This window comes from Micropterus dolomieu, linkage group LG22 (assembly GCF_021292245.1).
Source record: "Micropterus dolomieu isolate WLL.071019.BEF.003 ecotype Adirondacks linkage group LG22, ASM2129224v1, whole genome shotgun sequence".
NCBI lineage: Eukaryota > Metazoa > Chordata > Actinopteri > Centrarchiformes > Centrarchidae > Micropterus > Micropterus dolomieu.
The window spans coordinates 12,470,611-12,492,055 of record NC_060171.1 but is presented as its reverse complement, the minus strand read 5'-3'; the positions used below and the strand labels follow the sequence as shown (position 1 = coordinate 12,492,055).

At 41.3% G+C, this 21,445-nt stretch overlaps 1 protein-coding gene across 3 annotated transcripts; it reads left to right on the top strand.

Annotated features, from left to right (window-relative positions):
• Positions 1-33: 33 nt before the first annotated feature.
• On the top strand, positions 34-21,439 carry LOC123961484 (calcium-independent phospholipase A2-gamma-like). Of its 3 annotated transcripts, none has more exons than XM_046036934.1 (10): positions 34-182; positions 406-1,652; positions 2,615-2,764; positions 5,149-5,300; positions 5,574-5,668; positions 6,595-6,766; positions 7,383-7,440; positions 7,804-7,998; positions 11,683-11,878; positions 17,021-17,178. In XM_046036934.1, exons 2-10 carry the CDS (start codon positions 474-476, stop codon positions 17,038-17,040), a joined length of 2,217 nt encoding a protein of 738 aa, XP_045892890.1. In that variant the 5' UTR covers positions 34-182; positions 406-473; the 3' UTR covers positions 17,041-17,178. The 3 variants fall into 3 exon arrangements, 2 of the variants coding, with proteins under 2 accessions (XP_045892890.1, XP_045892889.1); XR_006822742.1 differs by lacking the exon at positions 17,021-17,178 and adding an exon at positions 10,957-11,460 and having other exon boundaries at positions 37-182; positions 11,683-11,816; XM_046036933.1 differs by lacking the exon at positions 11,683-11,878 and adding an exon at positions 20,783-21,439 and having other exon boundaries at positions 37-182; positions 17,021-17,216.
• Positions 21,440-21,445: the final 6 nt, after the last annotated feature.

Sequence of the window (21,445 nt, the reverse complement as noted above, 5' to 3'; positions counted from 1 at the left end):
AGCCAAATGCATCGCACATAGAGCATCACGTGATTAATGTTTTTCTTTTGAGTTACGTCGTCACATCATTCTGGAAATCTAGTGTCAGGTCGAATGACGTTGTGTCACTTGTTTTGACGTTAACAAAGTCTGGCGACTTAATGGGAATATTAAACGAATCCTTCGACAACATACAGAGACTGGTACGGTTTATTGTGGTTAGTTTTGTGTGGCCTTTATGTGTGGCGAGTTAGCTAACAGCCGCGGCACTCTGTGTTAGCGGATTAGCTAACTTAACAGTTAGTTGCTGATGGTGAAATATGTCATTCTTAGTAGAAGCTAGCTGTTGTGTTCATTTTCATCATTTTTTTTCGTACTGTTTTCTTTCTCTCATGTATACATCAATTTTTTGTCTTTCATCACCAGGTTAATGAAAAGGGAGAGCATAGACCTGATATTGCTTTGGATGGCACAAACTCTTGTGACCTGAAATAATGAGTCATAGATGGGCTCCAAATACCTGGGTGAAACATGCTCGCAAGTCAGCAGCATCATTTCCCTTGTCTGGTAACTCTCACTGCAAGGTTCATGTCCAACAGCCTTATTGCTACAAGGTTGGCTATCTCAGCTGGAGGCACATCCACCACCTGAGGGTCATTGGGTGTAACGGATGGCTCTTTAAAGCTAGCCAGGTTAGACAAAGACTTGGACTCCACACCAGCACCTTGTATTTGAACACTTCAGCCTCAAGGTGGTCTGCTGGGCTGAGCCAACACATGTCGCGGGTGAAGAACACACTGGACACAGTTTCTAAAGCTGTGAGTGGGACACATACAGAGCTCCTCTCCAAAATTGCCAGACTCAAGCCTAGTGCTTTAAAGGCAGGGAAAAATGCTCAGGCTGGTGTTGAGTCAACACCAAAAGCTGAGGAGAGTGCTGTGACATCTACTCCTGCTACCACTAATGCTGCTCCCCTTTCTACATCTACTACACCCTCTGCAAGTCTTTCTATTCCTACTTCTGCTGCTACATTTGATGCAAGTGCCACTACCTCCACTCATCCTCACAGTTTTACCCAGGTGACTGACACTGCCACAATTCTAACTGTGCATGAACACAAGGAGAAAAGGTTGAGACGTGTTGTTCCCACTGTCAAAGACGGTGTAGCCAGGAATCAAGAGGAGCTTAAACCTTCACAGAGTGATAATGAGAGCAAGACTTCCAAACAAAGCACAGCACTTTTCCATCCCAGCACCTTCACAGTGAGCCTGGATGAGACTTACAACTACCTGGCCCATCATATTAACTCATACTTTGGCAGCAGTACGAAGACTCAGGACAAGAAAGTAGACAATGTTGACTATTCATCTACTTCCTCTCAGGGTCAACAAACTAGTGACCTCTTGTTAGTGTCTGATAAAACAGTTACTCCACCTCCCTCTAAGAAAGGTTTAGGACACTACTTGTCCTACTCAGCTCCCACTGTGCAAGCCTTTGTGGGAAGCTACATTGCTCACCTGGTCCCCAAGTTTAGGACAGCTGAGTCCAAAAGTGCTACAGTGGAGGAGAAGAAGTCTGAGGAAGCACCAGTCAAACAGGTCGAGGCTGCAATAAGTAAAGAGCAGAAGGCTGCGGAGGAGAAAGCCAAGAAACTTCTTCTTCAAAAGGAGAAGGTAGGTCTACAAAAAAGCAGTTTGTAAATTTGACCTAATGTTGGGATAATAAAATCATGAAAAGCACATATTTTTTGTCTTCTACTGTATGTATTGGCAACCTAAACCATTCTTGCTAAAGATGTTACTGCTGATCCTGACTAATTATTATTCAGTGTAGACAGCATAATTTTAGACTGCATTATGTAAACATTTTGGCATTGTAGATTCTATCTATATGGAATATGGTCTATATTTTAGCAAAACATGATTGTCTCATCAGATGGTGTCTGGTAAATTATAGCAGGGTGCCTGGCTGCTGTCCACACATTGACCAGAGTCACTCTATATGTCTAATGGTAGTGTAATGTGCTGACGTGCTGCCTGAGTTCTGGGAATCTGTTTTCAAAAATAACCCTCTTGTGGAGTTAGAGGACCAAAGGAGGTGTGTACTGTATAGGACAAGTGAGGCTTTAATGTTGTGGAGATATAAACACACCTGACATATGGCAAGGCTGGATTGACTCATTTTAAACAGTAACTAATAATATATTTTGTTTGAGTTAGCAGATAGCAGAAACACTAGATGACTTATGTCCTTTTGCTGATGATATACAGTAGATAGATGTGATATAAAGGTTGGTTATGGCCCAGTTATATTCAGTCCAAGTGCCAGACAAGAAATCTGTACCATCAAGGTAACAAATCTAGTTAAAGGTACTGAAAAAAAGGTATATCAATTTTAGGACTTTTATTAATTTAGTTTACAGTTTACTTTTGGATGATTGATACATGAATGTGTTGGTTTTCTCCATGATTGCCTCGCATCCTGGTCTAGAATGTCACAAGAGAAATAAATTATACAAAAAGAATTAGAACAATAATTACAACATTCATTATCTATATCTACAGAGAGTGAGCAAGAGAGAGTTAAGCCCATACTGTTTAATAGCTGGACCTAACTGGTTTCACATTTTTTGTAGATCATTGCTAGGGTGAGTGTGGACAATCGAACTCGGGCTCTGGTACAGGGTCTCCACAGGGCCTCAGATGTAAGAGTCTACATCAACAGGGTGGAAGACCTCAGCTACCATCTCCTGGAGTTTCCAGAGACTAGTGGTGTTGCAGTCAAGGTGAGAAATCTGAACAGGCTAACTTTTTCTTATTTTTTCCCCAGAATGCTAGCATATTGATGCTTTGTCAGTAACATGAGGCAGCTTAGCATGTCAAAAGCATCAACTCTTAGTTTGGCACTAGCTCATGGTGTTTACATCACTATGTTTTTATGCATACATAATCATGTTATATCTGCCAAGAACTGTTAAACATTAGCATATAAATAATGTAGAATGAACTTCTGCTCGTGATTGGAAATTTCCCCATTCCAGGCAAAATGTCAGACTCCGGCAACTACATGCAGACTGCATACTATAGCATTTATTTATGTCTCAGGCTTCAATTCAGTTTTATTTATATAGCGCCAGTTCATAACAGAAGTTATCTCATTGCAGGTCTAGACCATAATCAGGGTGGACGTTCTGCCTTGACCAGTTGGGTCGAAAGATTGAGGGAGAGAGCATGAGGAGAGAGAACACACAGTAGCACAATGCAAGTTCCACATAGAGATGTACAATAATAGTAATGGTAGTGGTGATAATAAAGAAAATAATAGCAATAATAATGATATGAATACCTGCTGAAAGCGACACAAGGAGAGAGGAGAGAGACGACAAAGCCTAAAACTCTGGGACAGGGAAAAGGTCGAATTAGTAACATGCGTTAATGAGATGAGAATGTATACAAATGGAGGAGGAGAAAAGTGCTCATTGCATCATGGGAATTCCCCCGGCAGTCTAGACCTATAGCAGCCAAACTAAGGCATGGTTCAGGACTCACCTCAGCCAGCTCTAACTATAAGCTTTATTTACGAGGATAGTCTTAAGCCTACTCTTAAATGTAGATATGGTGGCATGAATCCACAGGAGAGGAGCTTGATAACTGAAGGCTCTGGCTCCCATTCTACTTTTGGAGACTCTAGGAACCACAAGTAAACATGCATTCTGGGTAATAGTGATCTAGTAGTGTAATAAGGTACACTGCCTTTAAGATATGATGGTGCCTGACCATTAAGGGCTTAACAGGTGAGGAGAAGAAATTTAAATTCTTTTCTGGATTTTACAGGGAGCCAGTGCAGAGAAGCTAATAGAGGAGAAATATGATCCCTTTTTCTAGTTCTTGTCAGTACACATGCTGCTGCATTCTGGATCAACCAGACGGTCTTAATGGACTTATTCAGGCAGCCCGATAATAAGGAATTGCAATAACCCACCAGAAGTGTGCAGATAGGTTTTTCTGCATTGTGAACAAAGCCAGTCCTTGAAGTTTGTTTTATGCGTGAGTTAAAGATCCTGATCAACGATAACTCAGAGATTCTTTATGGTGGTGCCCTCTAGAGTAACTTTATCTTTACATAATGTGTCTCAGACATATTTGGGAACAAGTACGATAAGCACATTTGGAGTTTAGCTAACTGACTGGTTTAATCCGGCTTGATCGATACCATCTGTATAAAAATAAATATTTATGGAATTACTCCTAATAATATTGCCTAACACCGTGTGCAAACACCATGTGCTAACTGAATGCGACCTGAGCGAGTGTCAGGAAATTGGAATGTCCTAGCGGCATGATGCTGCACGTCATTTTGAGCTTTTGATGACTTTCGCTCCCGTTGGAAGCGCTGCATGGAAGAAAAACGGTCTTGAAGTTGAAATGAGGAAAATGAAGAAACAAGGAGTTATCTAGTGGTGGCAGCTGGCTGGAGGGAGACCGCTAGAGAGCTGGAAGTTTATGCTTTTAGGACATGGTGGAAATCATTGGTCCAAGCACAGAACCTTGCAGAACTACGTGACTAATTTTGGCGTGATTTACAAAAGGACTGTGATATATAGCCTGTTAATAAAGACAGATTGATCATGTTTAGTAAAGACATGCTAATCACATGCTGTGATGGTGTCAGGATACTTATTCAGTGCTTACACATTTCAAACCAGCTTGACTTCATTTCAGTGAGGGTTTTGATGTGCATGCATTTTCCATTGCAAATCATCCCAGCTATCACATGCGAGATGACAAAACTTTGATCCAGTATGAGATAGACAGTGGGATCGACCTCTCATTCAGGAAACACTGATTATCTGTTCCCTTGTTTCAGTAACTGCATGCTGAGAGAAAACAAGCACCAGAATAGGAGCAATGCACGCATGCATGACTGGTAGTGAGAGCAAATACTGGTATAGAACATATATACAGCAGGATTTATTATTTTCACCTACTTGAATGTTGCCGCTCCAGCAGCTTGTGCCTGAGACCTTGTCCTCACAATTCTGTGCTTTATCTCCTGTTTGCCACATGATGCAAGTAAATTTGCTTGGCCAATTGTGGCCTGACTCCATCATGTTGGACCGTGTTTTTTATTTCCATTCCTGACTCTCATAAGTATATTTGTGTTCTGTAGGAGAAGGTTATCCCTTGCCTACTGCGTCTGAAACAGGCCAATGACCCAGGCCTGAGAGCAGCAGTTAGAGAAGCCCTCGCTCTGGTGGGCTACCACGCACCTGTTAAAGGCCGGGGCATACGCATCCTGTCCATAGATGGAGGAGGATTAAGGTATGTTGAGCTCTTTTTCTTTCCTTTATTGTATGAAATGAGTCACTGATGTTAAGTCTTTTCAAAGTGGAACGACCGGTAAATAGCATTTACTACAGCCAAGGCCATGTTTTGAGTTTCAGTCTGTCAAGTAAATGTAGTCTTGAGAAACATTCAGTTATTCTAATTGAAAACTGATCAGATGTCACACTTTGCGGGCAATTTGTGTGCTGGTTGTCATTTTATTAATTTATGGCTTTTTGCGTATGTGTATGTCTGACTTTGTACTTTCAGGGGACTTCTTGCACTTCAGACGTTACACAAGCTGGAAGCCCTGACCGGCAAACCCATTTACAAACTGTTTGATTATATATGTGGTGTCAGCACAGGTGCGTTGTTCTCCTGCCCTACTTCTGCATGTTTATGTATGTCTGGATTATCAGAGCGGAGTGCAACATTGCATCACATATTTGTTGTTTTCACCACCAACTAAACACTCAAATTAGGCCAGAGTAAGTCGTTTTCAAATTAAATCTTAGATAAATTATATAATGATACATCTTCATTTAGTTTCAGGAATTGTCAATAGGTGGATTTGTGCTTTTTCCCTTTATGCAAAATCACCACAAGGGGGTGCTGTTGATCATTCTCAAACTGTTTTCTCCATCTGCCACTGTTGGTTTTATTTCACAGCAGATTGAAAAACTGCATTTTATATGCAGAGCACATAGGCCTTTAATCACTACCAGAAGATTCTGTTTATCCACAGTTCCTATCAGTTCTCTCTCTCTTAATCTCCACCTGTTGGAGGTACTTCATTTTCACATTTAGTGAATGCTGTCAAAGCATATTGTAATGTGCCTGCTAGATCTAATGATGTTCACACAAATAAAACCCATCTGGGCAACATCTGGTTAGTTTGATCACCCACGTTATTCAGATACACCCATCTTTGCCCTCATAGCACTGTTGTGGGTTAGAAATCTGGTCTGGTGCTCTAAATCATGGAGAGAAAGTAGTTATGAAATATTTGCCTATCGTGTAACAGCCATGTTAATCCCATGTACTTCCTATGGTTCATCCTAGGGTAATGTTACTCTTAACAGATAATACTTTAGGCAGCCGGCCTCGCATCAACTCCACGGCTTTAGAGTAACAGTACAACGAGCTGTACATAACCTTTCTGCTCGTTAATATTACCTTGTTGTATTCTAATACTTCCTATTTACAAAAATCTGCTTTTTGCATAGTTTTACCGGTACTTCCCAGTCACTTTCCTTCTTTGAATGTGTGTATGTGTGTGCTTTTTCCTCAGGTGCTATCTTAGGGTTCATGCTAGGTGTGTTCCAAATCCCACTGAATGAGTGTGATGATCTTTACCGGAAGCTGGGTTCAGATGTCTTCAAGCAGAATGTCATTGTTGGCACCGTGAAGATGGGCTGGAGCCATGCTTTCTATGACAGCGAGGCCTGGGAGAACATCCTCAGGTCAGTTCCTTTGTCATTAATGAAGTGGTGGTTGTGCTTAGTTTATTTGCTGCCATGTTAAGATGCTATATTAGTAAAACGGTTCAAAAGCCTTTTATTTTTTTTATATCCTTTTCTTTCTTTAATTCTTTATATCTTTCCACTATAGTATGAAAGTAAGCATACAGTGATTTGGGAAGTACCTAACTAAAATTAGAAAGTTATGTTAACATTGTTTGATCGTGTATTTTAAACTGCAGATTTATTTGCAAAGTGTGTACAATGTATCTTGGAAAAGCAGATGTTCTCTGTAATGGATAAAGCCTATTTCAAGTTTCACACAATATGGAAAGTTAATTATTATAGCATAAGTGTAAACCAGTGGCTTTTTTAGAAACACTGGATAAACTTATTAAAGAATAAAACAACACCACTGCAAGCTTAAATATGGTCAGCAGTCATAGAAAGTATACATAGACAGCTGTGGCCTAAAAAAACCCTGTAGAACTGAAAATAATTATGCTAATCACAAAATGATTTCAATTTCCATTACCTGATATGCAGGGGATTTTGTGAAAGAAATAGTCCAAAATTTGCTAAGCCCGAAAATAACCTCATCCGATCGTCCCTTCCACAGAGAGAAAATGGGCTCTCACCTCCTGGTGGAGACTTCAAGAAACCCAGAATGCCCCAAGGTGAGCTTTAGAAGATGGTCTGGCTCATTCTTACCTTTTGTTCTGTTCTGTTCACTGACCAGTGAGCCTTCACCTGATTTTGTTTACTGGGATATTACAAAGAAAGCTCCTTTCTATATCTCTGTCCTGCATATCACTGCATGACAAGTGGAAGGAAAAATACACTCTAAAGTCATATAAGACCGTGTGGATAACGATTTCACATAGATCTAGGATTTCATATGTCAGCAGATTCCTTCCAAAACAGAGATGATTCCAAATTGATCTGTCAGAATGTCAGTCTAGGTATTTTCCTTCATTTTAGATCTGTTTGGCTGTGAAATGCCATATGGCGTTGTTGTTTGTCATGTCCTTCAACTATAGGTGGCAGCAGTGAGCACCATTGTGAACCGGGGCACTCCCCTAAAGGCCTATGTGTTCAGGAACTACAACCTGCTGCCCGGGGTGCGCTCTCACTACCTGGGGGGCTGCCAGCACCAGCTGTGGCAGGCTATCCGTGCTACGTCAGCAGCCCCTGGGTATTTCCAGGAGTTCACCTTGGGAAATGATCTCCACCAGGTCAGTCCCACTCACAACTGTAAAAGGGTAGTGGAAAGGACGCCACTGGTCACAATGAACTTGATGGTTAAATCATACTAGTTATCTTTGTACTATCTAACTGTTGGTTACAGATGAGGGAAAGTGATAGGGCTCATGGCAGTGGATTTAAATTTTACATTTAGATTTTAAGCCTTTAGCTGATGCTTTTATCCATGATTATGGTCATGAGCACAACTGTTACATAAGCTTAAATTCCTAGATAACCATTACAGACAAAGAGAACATGTGTCAGAGTTACAGAACATGATAAATATTGAATGTTATAGGCTTTTATCTTCGGCAGCCCTCAGTAGTGATGGGTGATAGCAATGCGACATCTGCACTAGTCAAATTTTAGCTTTTAACTCAGTTGAACCATTTTATGTATGCCCTAGCTTAATTTTTCCCAAATGTATTTTTAATTATCCTACAAAGCTGATCTCACACTATAATTTTTTCTGTCCTATACAACTGTAATACTGTAAAACTATTTGGCTGTAATGCATGAAAATAATGCACAAGTAAGTCAGTGTACAAAGCTTGAAGACCTTTGGTTGTCCAGTGAAATATTAATGTCCATTGTTTCTATGAAGGCTTATATATTGTAGTTGTGCTTTCTCTCAACCTGCTTTGCAATCACATCATATATTTACACAACTGGTGACAATTTGAATGCAGTGCCACAGTAATACAGGGCTTGTTGTTGGGGCGCTGGCTTTAAATGCCCTGTATAGTCAGTGTTGATGGCGGAGTTTTTGAAGGATCTCTCTAGACAGCAAGCTTGAGGGAGGAACTCCATTTCTGTCCTGTCAGTGTTTATTTCCAGTCAGTTACATTTTGACAGGAGAATGAGGAGTAGATTCGCAATGAGACACTTAAATCCCACTTCTCTAAAAAGGCATGCATTAGCCATCAGTAACATAACACACCGCCAGTCCACTCTACCATTTTACTGATCAATACTGTTTGCCTTTACCTTTTCAATAAGGGCTTAGTCCATAGAGAGCACAGAGTAAACAAGAAACCGCATGAGTAGAGGCATAGTAGAATCTTGTGTAAAACAAGTGTACATTTTATTTTGTTCAAAACAGAAGTTTAAAAGTGCTTTAGAAAGAGAGGTAAAAAGCACACAGGAAAAATTAGATGCAAGTCATTATGTTCCACTTCTGCTTGAGTATTCAGCTGATGTAGCCTAGTTTGACCTGCCACATCCAGATGTCAACATCTCCTTGAATTGGCGTTCAAACACAGATGTGTTGTAAAGACTGATGAACTTAACGTAGACATATGAGCATGTGTTTGCATCAAAGGCAATATTCCTTGTTGGCGTGCTCCCACATTGTTAATTGGAAGCTTTGTTAGTTGTGTAGGTGAATGGGAATGTTCAGGGGAGAAAATGAAAGAGACTGGTTGATGAAAACCCACCTGTGGTGAGAGATTTCCCCAGCTTACCGTCTAGCAGATCTCACCCTACTCTGAGATGCATAAATTAGCCCAATGCAGCACTTCCTACATCACACACAAGTGTGACTGCTACGTCTGCCTCGTTAGAATGAAAAGACAGACAATCTAATTATGGAACTGCTATTCCATCCGCCAGCAGGAATCCTCATACTGTGAGAGGATGAGACACCATCAGTAGTTTCACATATTTAACACATTTGATATGGAGTTAGTTACATTTGTATTTTCATTTCATTTCTATCTTCCAAGTGAAAAACTGAATGATGTTTTTCTCAGTCTAATAATTCTTTAGAGAATATTTTAAGGAGGTGCTTTGCCTGAATGGCAATTGCAATGGGATTTTAGGGCTTTCACTTTTATTCCAGTTTCTATCCCTTTTTTTTGGAACATTTTTTACCTGTGATCACCACAACTGAAGATAATATACTAGCATGTGTTTGCTTTTCAAAAGGACATAGAGTTTTGAACATCAGAAAATTAATATTATGCTATAAACGTCTACATATTGAAATTAAGTTCAGTTCGCTTTTTCATATGAATGCATTCATATGAATTACAAAAAGAGTTGAAAGGAGGCAGGAGGGGGCACCTTACCACCAATGGTAATCCGAGTTTGTCCTCCTCATTGATAGCTATCTTTTTTGACTGTAATCCTTCCTCTGAACGCCGAGTTCCTTTTTTACATGGAGCATTAGAAACTTTTTTTTTTTTTTTTTTTTTTAGAGCAATGGTGGATCGTTGAGCTCTCTACATGGCTCTGGGTTGTCCCTGGTAAACCAATCATTGCTGGTTGGCATAAAACACATCACTCTGTATCTGTGTGCCAGCACGACAATGTCGCCACACTGACACCAGCTTTAAAAAAAAAATGTTGTATACTGAGAATACCCAGAGATTGGTGCGATAGGCTTAATCAGCATTGTGTGACATTTGGCAAGGACAAACCATTTATAAAGAGATGCTGGTATCAAAGTAATGAGTTTGACTCAGTGATAAAGCAAATGCTAATTTGCTCTAACGAATTTAAACCAGATAAATCTCAATTATTTTTTTTTTTTACAGTTTGGACGATGTAAGCTAGGATAACGTCAAAGAACAGTATTTATAATAAGTTCCTCCTAAAATACATTTTTGCCCAGCTTTCAGCCAGTGTACTTTCTATTTGAACAGGGCCAGCTTCAAAATGCCACCCAGCCTGATGGCTTTGTTTACTGGCTGCTTAAGCTACTGAAACCAGTCGTGAGGATAACATGCTGTCTGTGTGATGTCAGGATTCCATAGAGAGAAAGTCATCTCGCTTTTTTCCACAAACGCCCACAGAGTTTTTCACTTAATTCAAGTCCCAAACAATCACCCTTTTGTACGGTGAGCGCAGGAGAGTTGCCATGCCATGTGCTGAACGAATGCCGGAATTCTCAAGCAGTGTTTCAAGAAAGTTGTTAATTGTTACTTGATGTTTCTGTGATTCTGCAGACTGGAATGAAAATCTGACGGAGCCAGATTCAGACTGGTAACACAGGGGAAATTGTAACTTGGAGCAAGACCTTTGAAGCACAGCAACCGTGGTTTTATCAAAGCCTCACACTTGCTACCATAGCCATGAAGAGGGTGCCTTAGTGAGGGGCAACAAGGGGAAAAGAGCGGAGAAAAACAGAGGAGATGAAAGAAGAGAGGTTACACATAAAAGCGCTCTCAGTTATCTCAGCGCTAAAGAACACAAGTAGAAGTCTTCAGATGTTTTACAATGGATGCCAGGGCATGGGTGGAATGGCGAGGAGGACCCATTTTTTTCCGCCTAGTTGTCGTGGTGTCTCCTGAGGCAATGGGGAGGAATGGGAGCATGTTTTGTGCCCACCTCTGCCAGCATTTGATAGGAGGCATGGAATCAGTGGGCCACCCCCCCCCCCAGTGCAGGCTATTAAGAGCCCCAACATGGCACAACACTCAACAGAAAGACATCACACAGTCTCAAACGGAGTAGGTCACATCATCACTACTAAATCACATAAATAAGCCAAAGAAGTCATTAAATGTGGCAGCATTGACTAAAGAACTCAAGACAGTTTGATTCTGTGTGAGAAAAGTGGAGGAAGAGGCATAGGGTCTCACATAATTATGTGCCATTCCAAAAGTGCAGTTCAAGAAATCATAACCTTTTGGATCACCTTTTTCGCTTCTCTTTTTTTTTCCCTTGTAAAGGCCACTGGAGGTGACGTTAATGGTCATAAAGTACATGCTCAGCACCGCAGTGCTTCTCAGACAAGGCAGAGAGGAGGAGAGATGGAGGATTCAGGGAGGCGACAGTATAAATCTGAGCTTTTAGCCACTTCCTCTCCTCCCGTGTTAAGCCTTGATAACTCGGCCTGGAGGCTGTTGGAGGATAGAGCTCAGACTAGTGAGTACTGCTGCAGACAGCTTCCTGCTCCCAGACAGACTCGGGATCATTGCCTCTTGAGTATAAATGTGCACACATGGATTCTCTCATAGTCACTTTACCTCTGTTTCATCCACTTACTACTCTTTTTGTTCTGTTATATACATACTGTATGTTTTCACTCATGCATAAACACTTGATTGCACTGGCACACTTGTTTTGGGATTAGGCAAGTCCACTGATTATGTTGACTGACTGCTGTGTGAAAGCCTACCCAAATCTTCCTCAGTCTCTAACATCCTTCCTTTCTCACAGTGCACCACACTTTGCAGGCGTCTCACTGCAGTGGCTCCAGATGAGATTTCTTAAAATAAATCACTGCTTCACATTGTATTGATATGCAAGTGTGTGTTCAGGCACCTCTCCAGTGTACAGCAGCAAAATTAGCTTTAAATTGCCCAGTGTGTGACTTGTTAGGATGGACAGAAACATTATGCTTTCTAATATGAAGTTGTCAAATATGTACATAAAGCCTCGAGGGAATCTGAGTAAATATGAGGTTCTGTACCCATTTATATCACTGCACGTATCATCACAGTTTAATCTGGATGGCTCCAGCTGGCAGGGATGATTCATTGTTTCAATACTGGTTGTACATGTGTGGCCATGTATTCACTGAATATGTGGGAAAAGGTAACTGTAAACAGTAGATCACAATTTATTTGCCTGCCTGCGGCAAAGTTGGCACTCATACAGATGCGTCCCTCCTTTATCGACAGCCTGGGAAGATGACTTGATGACTGAATGTGACCTTTGGGGCCTATAAAGCAAAAAGGCAAAGAGGAGAACTGGTCGGCGTAATTGCATAATATGGCATGAAGACCTCTGACTTGACCTGACCGCCGCTTAAGAGTGGCAGTCACCAAACCGTTGTCATTCTCATCCTCGTTGATGGACAATGGTGGCCTTTATGTGGATTGGATGCCATTTGGGCAATTAATTTTACTCAGTGAGCAGATTTATTTTTCTGATTGCATAGAGAGTGACTGAGAAAGCTTGCTTTCATGTGCAAACTGTCGATTGATTTAGAAGTATTGAGAGTACAGGAGAGTTTTTACAGCAGCCTAATTATCTACTTTATCAATTGAATGACCATTTCCGGAAAACAGCCTGGTTATTGTGACAGGCACAATCAGCAATCAGATGTCCATGGCTTATGTAATGCTTCCCTAATTAATCATTTGAGAGAAAGGAGCCTCATAATAAATCATGACAGAGCTCAGTGCCCCTCAGTCAAGCCCTGTCAAAGAAGCCAAAGATGAAATTGTAATGACTACAGCTGCTCACTGGGACTATGATGTACATGCAATACCACATGTATGTCAAAGTCTCACCTCATTTAGATTTAAGCAGGCGCTCTGTTCGTCTCTGTGTTGTGGCTGCTAATAATGACCCTTGCACAAGACAGCATTGAAGCTTCCCCATGAGTTAGAGAGGCAGAGAGAGAGATACAGAGGCATACAGGCAGGATGAACAGAATGAAGTTTGCTGTCCCAACTACTAGGAGCTGACGTACACTGGGGCGTGAAATGACTTTTACTGATCCTGACGATAGCACCTCTTTCCTATTCAAATCAGCTCTCCCCCTCTAAGACAGCCTAAACTGGCACAGTGAAGATAAGCCCCCAAAAGTTAATGACAGTGCAGATATTTCAAACACCAGTGCAAGGGAGCTATAAATGGTGCATGTCTTAATTTTGTTTATTCATCACAGCTAATATCATCTCAATAGTTTTATTTCACATTCTGTAAGAGCGCTTTCTTTTTAAAGCCGTATTTTGGTTTAATTGGCCATCTGAAGAAGGGAAACATGTTCCCGTAGGTGTAGGAGCCCTAATTAGTTGAAAACTGGCTTCATTCGAGCTGCAGGAAAATGAGGAGCTGATTTGTGAATCAGCCATTAGACCCTGAAGGGCAAAGTATCAGCAAACAGGCTGTACCGGAATCAAGGCATGCTGTTAAAGGAAAGCATTAAGCCTTTCAGGAAGGTGGAATTCAAACATGCCATTTCAAAATTCAGTTTCCATTCAGACTCTGGGGTTAAACTTCCGTCAGATGGTCTCGGCTGACAGGGGTGTACCCTTTGAGGACATTCATCAGTTGCCACACGGCACATTTATTCACTGCGAGCAGCATTACAGCTCTTAATCCTCATAAATGGAAATGACCTTTGCCTTGCATCTTGCTGCATGTTTGATAGACAGCTTGAGTTTGCCTATTTTGCATGCAAAGCTCATTTGCTGTTTGTCCTAAGTAGATCATTGTTTCTAACTTAACTCTTCATCCAAATAAACCCTGGCTTCAAGACATCCTTGTGTGAAAACGTGGCAGTAGTCTAAGTATGAATATCTCAGTGATAAGTGGCTTTAAAGAGCCCCGGCTGTACCACTGCAGATTGAGCATGTTCTCAGTGTGCCTGGTACCATCTTTCTCAAGGAAATGGCTCCAAAGGCATGCAACCTCTGCCATAAATTGCAATTGTAAGTTGCTTTGAATAAAAGTGTCAGCTAAGTGAAAAAATGTAATGAAATGTGTTTGTTCATGGCAGCTGTGGAAGGAGATGGCAGATGCAAATTATCTTTGTCTTTTAAATTAATGATCCTCTAAAAAGTTCTGACCGCCACACACAAAGAACAGTCTTCCAGTGGCACCACAAAGCGACTTCACTGCCAAAAAAAAAACAACTTTCCTTAAAGGCCTCAACTATGTTCACCAGCTTTGAATTGCCCAAGCAGGTGCACTGAAATGGAGACAAGTTATGGCATTCAACTTCCAGCTCACAAGAGCATTGTACAGTTGGCTTCTAATGTTACATGCTTGGCTCTGTGCGCGAGGCTGGCCACTGTGCTTGTGAAACTTGCCCCCAGCTATCAGCACAAAGAACCCATGACTGGACCCAGACTGTTGCCATAATTGCCACTGAGTTCAGAAAATGGAGCGGCTCACAGTGGTGTGAGTGATAAGAAAACTGCTTAGTTGTTTTGTTTCCAGCCGGGTTCGTCTGGTGCTCTCCACAGTGCAAGTCCCTCTAAGTCTCCATTAGGAGCAACTCCAATACAGGCATTTTCTCCCCTTTTCTGTGATTCATTTCTTGGTCTGCCAGACACCCTACTGGTGCATAATGACGTGCTTTGGACAAACGGCTGTCTCAGCAATTCGTCCGTGCTTTGTGGCAGAGCGAAAGCCTCTTTATGTGACTTCCATCTCAGCCTGTGAGATCGGTGCTCTGTGAGGCTCTGGCTGTCACAGGACATTCTCTTGATCATTCGTACAGTACATTATCTAAACAGATTCTTCTTCTTTTAAATCATAGAAGGTTCATCTATCAGACAGTGTCTGACTCAGAGGGACTGGAGACATTTGCCTTTGTAATTTTTTTTATTTTTTTTACACCACTTTCATCCAGACTAAAATATCAACTGTTTTGTACCGACATTTATGATTCCTAATCGTTTTGTTGATCCCCTGACTTTTCCTGCAGCGCCACCATGATGATGACATTTCTGTTTTTTATTGAAATGTCTCAACAACTTTTGGATGGATTTTCAGGAAATCTAGTACATATATTCATGGTGCTCGAAGGATGACTCCTGAAGACCGTGGATGATGTCCTGACTTTTCATCTAGCGCAAACAGCACTACAAAGTTTTCACTTTTTTGGTTACACCCCAACATGAAGACTGACCAGACATTCATGCACCCTCAGGATAAATTGTAATGACTTTTGTGATCCCTTAGCTTTTCATAGGGTACCATTATCGAGTTTCCAAGCTACTAACAATTATTGTCATTGTTGACATCTTTATATGTCTTGTTTTGTCTGACCATTCCAAAGGTATAAGGCACTATCATAGAAGACTAAGGAAACCAGGAAATGTACATATTTGAGAAGCTGGAACCTGAGAATTTTGCTCGAAATTTTGCAGCTCTAAAGACATTTCTGTCAGCTCCAGCTGTACTTTGTGTCAGTGTAAGATGGTGAACATGTTAAACATTATACCACCCAAACATAAGCACGTTTGCATGCTGACTATAGCATTTTGTCAAGTCAGTCTTACCAGAGCTGCAAGTGTGTCTGTAGATTCTTAGTCTTGTTTGACTATTAATGTATTTCTTTTGAGTGGCTTGCTTTGCTGAATTTCCTGTATTTTCTCAAGGTCACTCAAAGTTTTCATAGAGAACTACTATATGAAAAGCCACATGCCATTCACAAAGCATCTGTTATCATGGGAGCTATTACCTGATGCACTAACTACAATAGCCAACTCCCTTTGCAGCTCTATTTTCCTTGTCTTCGGATTGATGATACAATTTCTCAGTCCTGTTCCCTGGATGATTAACAGACCTCGCCTTGGTAGGCATCCCGCATATTCCCCATCACACTATGTGCTCCACAGATTTGTACAGAATTGTTGTTAGGCTGCGACACTGCTGAAGTGTGCTGAAAAGATTGAATGTTCCCTCCCCTCTGCTCCCTGAGGCGCAATGTGTATGAATCCATGTGACATATGCTGTCAGAACCAAGTACCCACATTATTATATGCATTGACTCTAAGCAGGCATGAGCTTTCGATCAAACATGCACATACACGCAGTCGGATAAATAAGCACTCTTCCCCCTAGTGTGTCCCTTGACACTTGGGGCCCTGCAGCTTCCTCCCCCCAGCCTGGCCTCGTTAATGAGGACTGGCCCCTGTTTGTTTGATCCTGCTGCCAGCCTGCAGCCCTGCGGCCCCTCTGTCTCATGCCTATTCAACAAACCCCACAGCCTCTCCCGTTACTCCCCCACTGCCTTGGGTAGATTATGGATCCAAAGCAAAAGCACTCCTGAGCGGTTGTACAATATCAAAGCCAGTCAGACTGAAACTGTGAGGGAAGAAAGGAAAAAAAAAAAAACATTGGACCTGCACCTTGATCTGTTCTTTTTGTTTCGTCAGATGTTCTTCAAAAAATCATCTATTGACTGTTAAAATCTATGAAGTGGTTTTGAAGTTTCACATGCCAATGAATTGGTTTCGCTGACTGTGGTCTTGGAATAAAAAAAAACATTTACAGCCTGTAAATTGAGTCTCTAACATGGCAGGTCTTCTGTTTTGTGCACAGGATGGAGGTCTGCTGATTAACAACCCCACAGCACTGGCTATCCACGAGTGTAAGTGTTTGTGGCCTAACACGCCCTTGGAGTGTGTGGTCTCACTCGGTACGGGCCGCTGTGAAACTCCTGGCAAGAACAGCACCACCTACACAAGCCTAAAAACCAAGCTCACCCACATCATCAGCAGCGCCACTGACACTGAAGGTAAGTGACAAAATGTGGTGCAAAAAAGGTGCATTATGCAATTTGACTTATTTCACAAATATGCCAGACTGTAAATGTAGTAAAGACTACCAATTGATAATAAAAAACCTGTGCTACAAAGTGGAGTTGTGGTCTTTGAAAGGGGGTGATGGGGCAGTGGGTAAGACGCATACCTTTGGTGTGAGGCCCATGTTCAATTCCACACTGTGACACGTCCACCAATGTGTCGCTGAGCAAGACACTTAACCCCTAGTTGCTCCAGTGGTGTGCGACATCTGACATTAGTAGCAATTGTAAGTTGCTTTGGATAAAAGCGTCAGCTAAATTAATAAATGTAATGTAAAACTGCTTTACTGCTGTAAAAATGCTTTGCATTATGGGAAGTGTAGGATCTGTCGATTTTTGGAGCTTAACCAATACTAGACACTAAAAGTAAGACCCAATCTCAGCCCCTACTCTTTTAAAATAATTTGTCCCTCATTAGCACCCCCAACTTTATGGTATAAATGCTCAATATACTAAAATACTAAATATCTGGAGTGCCCCTTTAATTACAATTATAAACACTACTGTAAAATGGGTTACATATGGTTGACTTGATTAACTTTGAAACAGATCTGTATTTCCGCATTTTATATGGGAGCTTTCAAAGCAACACCACTGCCACAGTGTCAAAAACGTCAGATTATTTTTGTGCGAACAGTCCCAAAAATCATGACATCACATGCCACATCATTAGGGATGGGGATCGAGACTCTGTTCCAAAAGGACCCGGTTCCAAAATTTGTCAAAACCCGAAAATCAATTAGGTTCAAGCTTATCGATACTGCTATCGAGACTTGCCTGCTCTCTGTCGGCTCACACACACACACCCACACACCCACACACCCACACACACACACCGGTGTTGTGCCAAGTTTTGCCAGGTCTTTGAGAGTCAGCGGTGGAATACGGTGAGGGTTAAGTTAGCTCCAAACTACTATAACGTTAGTTGATGACAGCTACGCTCGTTACTGTAAGTACGTGCAATAAAACCTTTGCAAGTAAAAAGACAATACTTTATCAATACACCTGTCTGTAAGGTAACGTTAAACATGTAGAAATGGTTAATTTATCTCTCTGTCCTCATCCTATATGTTTAAGACAAACACAGCTAACGCTAGCTTGGCATTAGCCAAATGTTAAAAACAAGCTAAATAGAAAGCTGTCTGTCTGGAGAAAAGACTGGTCTGTAGTCTTAAAAACTCAGCTGCTGGCTGAGACAAACCAGCCGCTCGTCCTTCTACCAGGTAACGTTACCTGCAGCCAGCGAGAGAGGAGGAGGGACTGATACAGACTGATGTTGTTCTTTCTAAACATCACTCACTACTTGTGATGTCAGATAAAGTTATTGAGTTACTTTGCTGTTGTAAACATTAATGTTGCTGCTCTAGAAACAACATTTAGCTGTATTTAAAATATTAAATTTCAAACAACCAGGCAGTTAATATGTACACTTCAATATATGTTTATTTATTGCAAGTGATATGTCATCTCAATATATAACGTTATTGCACATTGAATATTTTCCTCATACCGTGCAGGCCTACCTCATGCCCGTTGGGTCTGGTCTTACCAAATAACCATCACTAAATAATAGTAAAGTATTGATAGTGGTATCCATAAAGAATCCAATCCTTGAGCAGTTTCAATAAGGGTATCAATATCAATAAAAATTAAGGATCCCCATCCCTACACATCATCAAAGAGGAACACTGATCAAAAGATGATATCTAACCTAATGTTGCATACCATCTATTTTGGAGTTGTTTGCATTGATTTTGTTATATTTTATATTGTCTGCATTTCACACACTGTAATCACAATGTACAAAGACTTGAATGAATTATGCCCTCTGTTTCTGTGTCATTTCTGGGGGAAGGAATTAGGTTTTTATGTCACCAGTGCAGAAAATCCTGCACTGCAGGTTGACTTTGTTCTGCATATGTCCCATTGTGGCACCCTCTTCCGTCTTCTTATCACCTCTGGACATAGGCACCTCTGCTGTGCCTAAATTTGGCTCTGTCCCCTCCCTGTTGCTGCTGCTGTGGTGCAGTGTGTGACCTAGATGCTATTCTGCACTTGTTCCTCCTGTATTTGGGATTAAGCCCTCCCCAGCTCTCTAACGGGCTTTGTTATTTAGAAACATGAGGTTAGCAAGTGTTTGTCACAGATTTTCTATTTTTCAAAAAGCTTCCCCCCTGTCTCAGTGTTGACAAGCCTCCTACTTTGTCTTAGGTGTGTCAGTATAGCTTGGTTTGTTGTTGTGGACAGATAAGGCTGATAAATAAAGCTCCCGGTGGAGCTTGCTTGTGCTCACTCACAAACTCACTCAGTCATGTTTAGCTGATGTAGTTGCTCTATAGAGTTTCTTTTATTTCCTTACATGCTAGGATGCTAAGAGCTTCGTCAGCATTATAAATACTGGTCTGTAGTCGAAGCTCATGGCAGCTTACTGAACCCACAGGTGTACTGTCAACCATGGCACAGGTTAAAATGTGCTGCGAATGTACAATATTTTTCATTGAAGTACAATAACTCTGGAGTCTTTATGTGGTTATTTTGTTTTTAGTACCTGGCTGTGTAAAGATAAAGCACTGGACAGATGACTTACCTGGCCACTATGTAAAGTTTTTTAGAAGCTAGCAAAGAGCCAAGACTGCTTTTTATACAGCTGCACTGCAGACAATGAATAAGAGACTGTTTGATTCTTTCTTTTTTTTTTTTAAATAACATCCCACTGCCCACATGATAATCAGAGTTTTTAACAATAAGCTCCAAACTTGTTACGCTGAGTCTAGACCTGCACACTGGTCGCTGATAGGAACAGGAACTAGCTGCCATTGACTGCAGTAAATGTTATAAAAAGTTTTAATATTAATAGGATAGAGAAATAATTAACCACACACACATCAAGTCTGTCTCATCTCATATCTTACTTTTACTCCTCAGTGTTTAACTTTTCAAAATGCGATAATGTAATACATTATATTGACCAGTTCTAAATATCTAAGCAATACAAGTCAATAAATCTCCAAATAACCTTTAGGTACATTACTCCTTGTTGAGTTTTGCTCAACAGCCTCAAAGGCAGCTGCTAGTTGTAATAGCATTCGTGTCTGTCCTCCTGCACTGCTGAACCACTGTGGGAACACAGACAGAAACAGCCGCTGTCACCTTTTTAGATGCTTCGGGCGTATTTACCATGTGATTGCTACCCGCTGCCTGTTTATATTCATTTGTATGTTGTTGATTTTAAACCTCTGAGACGTAGCATTTGAAAACAAGCATGACAGACAAGCCAGACATTTTCACTTGGCATTACCTCACACCGTCAACCCTGAGTGCTTACTCATGTAATGCTGCCACAGCGCTGACAGACAGGTTTGGACTTTGCACGCCCTTCTCAATGTTTGTACAATATTGAAACTATTAGGAAGTTAATTGTGTGTTTATGATTTTTGGTGTGTAAAATGTCATGTTTGTTTTTTGTGCGGCCTCACTCTCACCTCTCTTACTCCCTCCAGAGGTTCACACCATGCTTGACGCCTTCCTTCCTCCCAACACTTATTTCCGCTTCAACCCCTACATGAGCGAAGATATCTCCATGGATGAGAACCGGCACGAAAAGCTCAAGTTGCTGCAGGCTGAGGGTATCCGTTATCTGGAGAGGAACGAGGAGAAGCTGAAGAAGGTCGCACGCATCCTCACCCAAGAGAAAACCTCCGTCCAGAGGACAGCTGAGTGGGCCAAGCTCAGGGCTGACATGTACAACGGTCTGTCCTTTTACTCCTCCAAGCTTTAGATCTAATACAAACCACCTTTACCTCACTCTTCCCTTATTCTAAATTGCCTAGAATATGTAATCTTACCATGATTAGTGTGTCATAGTTGTTGCCTTCTTGACCTGTACCTCTGAAGAACATTGTGTAAGTAGTAGGTAATGTATCTAACATGCCAAACACTACGTCTTCCTCCTCACCTATACTGTATCCGGTTGCCTTTGCAGTTGGCAACACTCAACTTAACACTTTTGCATTCAAAGAAGATGTGTCAAATGACACGTGGATTTGGGAACTCCCTAAATAGGGATCCACTGTCAGCTTTGCGTCTTACTTGAAGGAGCCCAAAGCAATAGTTCAACATTTTGGGGAATACGTGTGTGTGTGTGTGTGTGTGTGTGTGTGTGT